At 50.5% G+C, this 7,882-nt stretch overlaps 1 protein-coding gene and 1 non-coding gene across 2 annotated transcripts; both read right to left on the reverse strand.

Moving 5' to 3' along the window:
- Positions 1-3,410: 3,410 nt before the first annotated feature.
- On the reverse strand, positions 3,411-3,513 carry LOC112878403. The gene has a single exon (XR_003225729.1). It is a non-coding gene; the product is annotated as a U6 spliceosomal RNA (small nuclear RNA).
- Positions 3,514-4,334: 821 nt separating this feature from the next.
- Positions 4,335-7,593, reverse strand: LOC112878310 (WAT1-related protein At3g02690, chloroplastic). Its single transcript, XM_025942757.1, has 7 exons — positions 6,849-7,593; positions 6,693-6,740; positions 6,478-6,600; positions 5,858-6,007; positions 5,257-5,428; positions 5,087-5,147; positions 4,335-4,927 (listed from the first exon to the last, which is right to left on the reverse strand). The coding sequence occupies exons 1-7, from the start codon at positions 7,587-7,589 to the stop codon at positions 4,819-4,821; spliced, it is 1,404 nt and encodes a 467-aa protein (XP_025798542.1). The 5' UTR covers positions 7,590-7,593; the 3' UTR covers positions 4,335-4,818.
- Between the last annotated feature and the right edge of the window lie 289 nt (positions 7,594-7,882).

The raw sequence follows: 7,882 nt of genomic DNA on the forward strand, positions 1-7,882 counted from the left end.
TATTAATTCGTGCTTGAAATAGGCCAAAACGGTAAGACAATTGCATAACTTTATGGAAACCCCAAATTAAATGGCAATTCAACATGGCAACGCAAATATAGGAATTCCAGCCTATGAAGCATGGTTAGATTTGTGAAACGTCATCCTCTGAAAAGTGACTTCGCAGTTTTTAATTGAATGCAAAAGTTTTCAGTGCCTCGGTAGTCACTGGTAAGAATGTGAAGCTTCGGTATGGAGAAGAAGCACGACAATGAAGTGGGAAACTATACCTGATCGTGGGCTACCCGACCCGACGAACCCGAACCGATCCACCCAAAAAAAACCCGATCCGACCCGACCTGACAAGTGCATGGGCCGGGCACGGGCCTATTTTTTTTTGACCCGAGCACAAATTCGGATCGGGCTCGGGCTGCAAATTTAACCCGCGGGCCGACCCGACGGCCCGAAATAATAAAAGCAGAAAAGGAAAAACCAACACAGGCCACTATCTTAACGGTCCAGCAACCAAGCCCAACTAACGAGCCGTCCAAGCAACCAGCTCTGCCCGTGGGGTGGTGACGCCACAACCTTATCCTCCTCCCCATCTCACTCATCCTCTCCCCTGATCTTATCCTCTTGCAAGCGCAGCAGGCTCCCAGCGAGCAGTGAGGCAACGACGAAGGTCCCTGACGCCAAGCGCTCCTGCAGATCCTGGCGGATAGGATTGGGGGCGAGCGCTTCGCGGTGGCTCGGGAGTTAGGACGCGGCTCGCCTCCGCGGTCCGTGCTCGGCGCTCGCTGGCCGTCCTGTCGCATGGAGGCGCAGCAGAAGAAAAAAGGGGTGACCGCGACGGCGCGAGCTAGAGGAAGTGGGCGGCTGCGGCAGCTGGCGTGGAGAAGATGAAGGGGGCAACTGCGGTGGTACAAGGCGGGCGAGGGAAGATGACCGGCGGCGCAGGGAAGCTGGAAGCGTCGGTCCGTCGGGCTGTGGTCGGGTCGGGCACGGGCCAGGATTTTCAGCCCGACGCTCGGGTCGGGCCGGGTGCGGGCCAGAGAAAAAAAACGTCTGGTTTTTTCTGGCCCGACCCGAACCCGGCCCGGCCCGACGTTTGATCAGGTCTACTAGGAAACGAATGAGTAAAGAAATACAGCATATTCTGTATACTTTAGGAAATTCTAAAAAACTTGTTTACAAGGAAGTTTTCTTTTGTATGCTAAAATGCACAACGTCGTGCAGAGATGCCTTCCGAAGGAAATACAGGATATTCTCCAAAAAAACAAAATAAATGACATATCCTGTATAAGATCTGTATTTGAACTGTCAGGCAGATTTGAGTGTTGGTATTTCACTGATGGCAGTTCAACTGGCATAATAGGCGAATTGCAGAACTTAATTGTTAAATGCTGCACATTTGAACCAACTATAAAAGATTAGTAATTGAACGAGGGAGAGAAGCGAGAGAGAGCACCAGAGAAGAAGCACTGGAGCCAACGTGATTGACTTGTATTGATATCATGTATATATAGTACAAGTACAGGGCACGAACGTGCATAACAAACAGCTAACGGAGTGCCTAGTCTATCGCTGAAGACCTGAAGAATCGGGCGCAGGCGTTGAGGCAGAACCAGAACGGCTCGCTAATACCCCGCCACAGTCAGAGCTATCGTTGCCATGGATGCTCAGACTGGATCGAAATCCTTCAGATGTCGCCGTCGGTAGACCTTTGGTCATTACATCCGCAAGCAAACTGCTGATCCGTTGGAACATGAACAACGCGGACCTCGCCAATGGCAACTTTCTCACGGACAAAATGTATATCGAGCTCAATGTGCTTCGTTCTCCTGTGATGTACTGGATCTGAAGCCATGTAGACAGCTGACGCATTGTCACATTAAGCAATGGTCGCCTTTCGTGGAGGAACACCCAGCTCACCAAGTAAATTCCTCAGCCAGCAGCACTCTGAAACTGCATTCGCTACAGCTCGGTATTCGGCCTCATTGCTAGAGCGAGACACTGTCGGTTGTCGCTTCGAGGACCATGATACGAGAGAGTCGCCGATGAAGATAGAGAAACCAGACGTGGACCGTCTTGTGTCAGGGCACCCGGCCAAGTCGGCGTTGGAGTAGGCGACGATATCCATCGAACTCGTAGCATGAAGATGAAGGCCGAGTCTGGATGTGCCGCGTACATATCTCAGGATGCGTTTGATCAATGACACGTGAGCGTCTCGAGGATCATGCATGTGCAGGCAAACTTGTTCGACGGCGTAGGACAAATCCGGGCGAGTCACCGTCAGGTATTGAAGAGCTCCGGCCAGGCTGCGGTAGAGGGAAGGATTGGCAAGCTTGGCACCTTCTATAGCTGACAATTTTGGTTTGGTGTCAACCGGAGTAGCAATGGGTTTGCAATTTGCCATGCCTGCCCGCTCGAGAATCTCTTCTGCATATTTTGCTTGACTGAGAAAAAATCCACGGGGAGATCGCTGCACATCAATGCCAAGAAAGAAGCTGAGATCGCTCATGTCCTTGACAGCAAATTTATTCTAAAGCCGGCCGATGAGAGTGCGGAGGCGCTGATCACTTGACGCGGTGAGCACCATATCATCCACGTAGAGCAAAAGGATTGCCATTTCAGTGCCGTGACGAAGAATGAACAATGAAGTGTCTGACCGTGAAGGCTTGAATCCAATGCTTGTGATGAAGTCAGCAAATCGCATGTACCAGGCTCGGGGAGCTTGTTTGAGCCCGTACAGCGACTTGGACAACAAACAGACGGCATCGGGAGCTTGAGGATCGACAAAACCTGTTGGTTGTTGGCATTACACTTGCTCTTGAAGATGACCGTGCAAGAAGGCATTAGAGACATCCAGCTGTTTGGCAGACCAACCTTTGCTTGCAATCAGTGTCAGAATGGTCCGGATGGTGCTTGGCTTGACCACTGGAGAGAAAGTTTCGCCGAAGTCGACCCCGGCACGCTGCGAGAATCCACGCACTACCCATCGAGCTTTGTATCGCTCCAAGGACCCGTCAGGATGTAGTTTGTGCTTGAAGACCCACTTGACGGACACCACATGGACGCCGCGGGGGCGAGGAACAAGGCGCCAGGTAGAGTTTCTGCACAGGGCGTCGTACTCGAGCTGCATCGCCGCGCGCCAGTTGGGGTCGCGTAGAGCTTGGAGACAAGCACATTATTCAGATGAAGTGGAGAAACAGAGGTTGGGATGGACAGGGAACCTGAATGGGAGACCGGCAGCAGGTGGTAGAAGAGCCGGCGGGCCGTAGTGCAAACCGGGCGCCTGGGCTTGGGCCGTGTAGGCCTGCTGAGGAAGAGAGCCCGGGCGGGGCCCAAGAACACCAAACTTGTATTGACGTGTATTGATATCATGTATATGTAGTAAGTACAGGGCACCAACGTGCATATCAGTAATCTTAAAAAAATTGAACCATTTCTCGCTATGTGCGTGCCATCCTTGCGCAGGAGCCATGCTAATCTTCTCTGTATTGTTCCAATTTTAGAGGATGTCCCCGGAGAGACATTATAAGGCCAAATAAGTAGGCTTATAAATTAATCTAACATCATCTATTTTCTCGATGCGGTACTAAATCAATGTTTGCAGCCCCGGAACCAGACGTCCGATTTGGAAATCCGTCCGCTTCGTATCAAACCAATGTTAGCCCATCTCGTTCCGAAGCTCAAGCGCAACATGTGAACTGGTCTGGCTGCAAACGTGTTCGGCTCTCCCGGTTAATCGGGCTTTATTCTGCAACATATTCAGGCTGTTTGGGTCCCATTGATCCCAGCCCAGCCCATGTGAACTGGTTGTCCCAAACAGGCCCAGAAAGGGTTACCACACCTTGTCACCTTGAAGTAGAACTAAGAGTCTGATTGATTTGCTTCCAAATTTTGCCTTGCTAAAATTAGGGCATGCCAAAACATTGGCAAGAATTTTTTTGACCAAAATTTTAGCGAGTACTTTGTGAAGTGGGTTATTTTTTGGATTCCAACCAAATGGATGCCAAAGTTTATAGTTATCAAAACTTAAGCAAGTCAAATTTTGGAACCAAGACCCTAACACACGAAACATTGGGCTCAGAAAAAACAAAACACCAAACATGTGGAACGTCAATCTTTTTTGAAAGAAAAAAGTAGTCGAACGTACGCCGTACGCGACCCTGTAAATAGCAAGACGTCCAAGGCAACGAAGTAAAGCTACATGCGTTTCCCCGATAAAGAACAAAAGCGCTGCAGAATTGAACATATATCAGGCACCATCTGCTAAGACAGCTTCAGTGTTTCTTTAGCAGAAAAAGGACTTGCGTCATACTCGCATACACAACAACTCAACATATACAATCAGGGAAAAAAGCTTTTGAAATGCAATACATACTCGCATACACAAGGGATCACAACTCAACATATACAAGAGCTCTCCGATTCATCAAGTATTTGTCTATTTCCATGCTTTCAACAGTATGTACAACCGGGCGAATTCCCCCCTAACTCATAATGCTTAGCAAACTACAGCTTGAATCCTAGTCTTTCTCTGCCCCGAATAGGCGTGCGATGTGCAAACAGAGAAAAAGATTACTGCTTTGTCCTTGCTAACCCAGAAGCGTGCGAGGACCCAACCAGGCAATCTAATCATGTTGACGGAGCTGACAGGACCTGTTTGGTTTTGCTCCAACTTACAACTAAACCTGCAATGGAGCGCATCTCTCTCCAACCTGTATAGTTCTCCCTGCGACTCTAATCCTCAGATTCCTGTCGGCTCCAACGAGTGGTTATACAGCACCCAATCGCCTGCGTGCGATAGACACCGCATGAGTATGCGACAACCTCTTACTTCTCGCCTACAATACTTTTGTAGTTAACCATGTAGATGGCAACCAGTGTGAGAAGTGCACCACCAATCTGTACAGGTGAGAAGGTCTCACCCAGGTAGAGGTACCTGAACAAGAAGTAGGTGGCAAAAGGCACCGGTCAAGAGAGCAGCATAGTTTACCGGTTGTAAAAAACAGGTAGCATAACCTATTCTGACGATATAACTACAAAGCCTTTTAGTCCCAACCAAGTTGAGGTAGGCATAAAATATTCTGGAGGATCTTACCCGAAAATGGATGCAAACATGGGAGTCAAGAAAGTGAGAGAACTAAGTGTGGTTAAGCTACCTGAAAAAAGGAGAGAAAGAACTAGTTATACGGAATACCTCTCAGAGTGGATAGGGCACCAGCAGCTCATAACATCATTGGATTAGTAGGAACTAGGAAGAAATCGCACCTCTAGTAGCATTGTAGAAGTATACACCATAGCTGACAGCACTGCCAAATATAGATGTATAGCCAAGTGCTAATATGTCGCTCCATGTAAGGTCTTGAATATGTCCACTCAGAGCAGGATCATGATTCAGAACAGATATAACCAGCAGAGGAAGCCCACCTATAATCATGTGCTGTTGTAGTAATTTTAGGTTTTAATATTGTGATACCATTAAAATTGTCCCTCAAAAAGGTGAAAATTACAATAAGCTACGGTAAGGGTAACACTTTCATTCTGATGGAATCATCGAACAAATTGGAAGGCATAGGTACATTTAATTTAAGGACTCCAACAAATGCAATTCTACGTTGCATTCTATGTATGTCTTCCACTACACTGCATGAGTAATGTCATCAGAAACATGCAATAAGCTCTGCGATAATAATAACAACAAATGACTATATACATTGCATCCATGGAATAAACTACCAAATCAGTTGCTAAAATAGACCCCAAAAGGCAGATTCGAAGCAACAGAAACAATAGAGATAGTTGAGCTTTAGCGCATGTGACACAAAATAAGATATAATATGCACTGGTTATTCATCTGTGGATAACATACCCATCCTGTTGCCATAATTGGATCAGAGTACTTTGACACCCAACGGACCATGATAGTTCCGACTGCCATGCTTTGAGCTGAGAGGAACATCAACCATTCTCCACTTCCCCAGATTGCCGTATCATTTCCGTCAACTGACAATGCTGGAACCTAGCAAACATCCGGGAGAAAATGATGAAAGGGGAAGATGCAGGGGACAGAAACATAAATAGAATTAAATTATTTGAAGAAACATGCTTTAGCTTTGGCATTCGGGGTGATGTGGTCTGAATTTCGTAAAATTTCAAAATGGCCAGAAACACCTTCCCAACATTTTACAGATGATACACAATGCTTACTATATATTTGCCAAAGACAATTGTTTTAAACACGATTACGGATTTTAAAAATCAGTTAGGTAGGTGTGGTCCAAAATGTTGCATGAGTAAAGAAAGAGCACTCAATACTTCATAAACTTTCGCTTTCATACGATATGAGCGTGCATTTTGATATGGAGAAATTTTTATATGTCAATAATGTAACTTGTCACCATAATCAGCAGTCGAGTCTCAAGATTGCTAACCTCTCTACAGTCAACACCGCATATGAAAATTTCGAACTCGCGTTGGCAGAAGGCAAACCTCGAGAAGCAAGAGACCAACGACACCCAGCACGAGCCCTCCAACACCTATCGCGCCGATTGACTCTCCAAAGAGCAGTGATGCGAGGACAGCAACAGTCAGTGGCTGCGAGTCAATGATGACCTGCAATGGAGATTTCAGTCAGTCACGGCGGACAAGCCTAGTGCTTGATTGAGGAATTGATGAACAGCACAGGGGTTCGGATTTCGTCTTACACTCCCGAGCCCAGCCGACGTCTTCTGCAATCCCTCGGCGAGGAAGCCCTGCGACAGCAAGCAAGAACAGACACGGCTTGATTCCAGAACCGCACACACTTTCAGAGGTCACGCACGCCTTTGAGCTGTAAAACATGCGCGCCGCAATTTTCGCACCTGGAAGCAGGCGGCGTCGATGAGCCCGAACGCGGCGACGGCGAGCCACGCCTCCCAGCCGGAGGGCTGCTTCCTGCCGCGCGCGGCGGCGAAGGCGACGAGCAGCGCGCCGGCCGGGAGCAGGCGCAGCGCGGCGACGAAGAAGGGCCCCGTCCGGGGTATGACCCCCTTCATGGCCACCATGGCCGTGCCCCAGAAGAAGAAGGGCGACACCAGCGACGCCCACTCCCAGAGCTCCTTGCCCGCGGCCGCGGGGGAGGCCGGCACCGCCGCGTCGCCCTCCCCGTCGCCGGCCTTCAGGAGGGGAGCAGCGTCCTCGACGTCCGAGCCGGTGCCGACGCAGTCGAGCGAGTCTGCGGGGGCCGGGGCGGGAGGGGAGGGCGGAGAGGACTCGCGGCGCGCGCGGACGGCCGCGGGGCGGCGGGCGGGGGCGAGGGCGCGGAGGCGGCCGCAGGTGGAGGAGAGGGGTTGGAAGCGGGGAGGGGAAGGGAGCGGGAGGGGGAGGGGGAGGGGAGGGGGAGGGGGAGGAGGAGGAGGCGGGCGGGCGCGGGGCACGCGGCGGCGGGCATGGTGGCCGGAGGCGGAGGGCCTCGGGCGCGGGACGGTGGGAGCGGGAGGCAGGAGCGGGGCGGAGACGTGGCCACGTGGGATCTTTTCGTTTGGTCCGCCGCAAAGCTGTGAGCCCGTGACGCTGCGGGCTCTGCTCGCGTCGCGTCGCGTCGCGTGTGGTGTTCGAGTCATTGTGGTGCTGGTGATGCCTGGCTGGGGTCCGACCGCAGCCGTGGCTTTCTCCCGTCTGTTGAGCTCGTTCGCGATCGCCACCATGCCCGTTTGGGCCAGGACGCCAGGTTGCTGGACCTGTGTTGGGCGGGCAACGATCGGAGTCGATGAACAAGCAGCGAGGTTTTAGCCTGTGTTCCAAATCAGCAAGGAAACCATTGGGGTCGAGTACTGCCTAGGCCTAGCCCATTTTCCTTCTTCCTTGTCTAATTAGGCAACAAGCACGCACTACATCTACCTAAGGATACTGAACT

The sequence above is a fragment of the Panicum hallii genome, chromosome 9, assembly GCF_002211085.1.
Source record: "Panicum hallii strain FIL2 chromosome 9, PHallii_v3.1, whole genome shotgun sequence".
Classification (NCBI taxonomy): domain Eukaryota; kingdom Viridiplantae; phylum Streptophyta; class Magnoliopsida; order Poales; family Poaceae; genus Panicum; species Panicum hallii.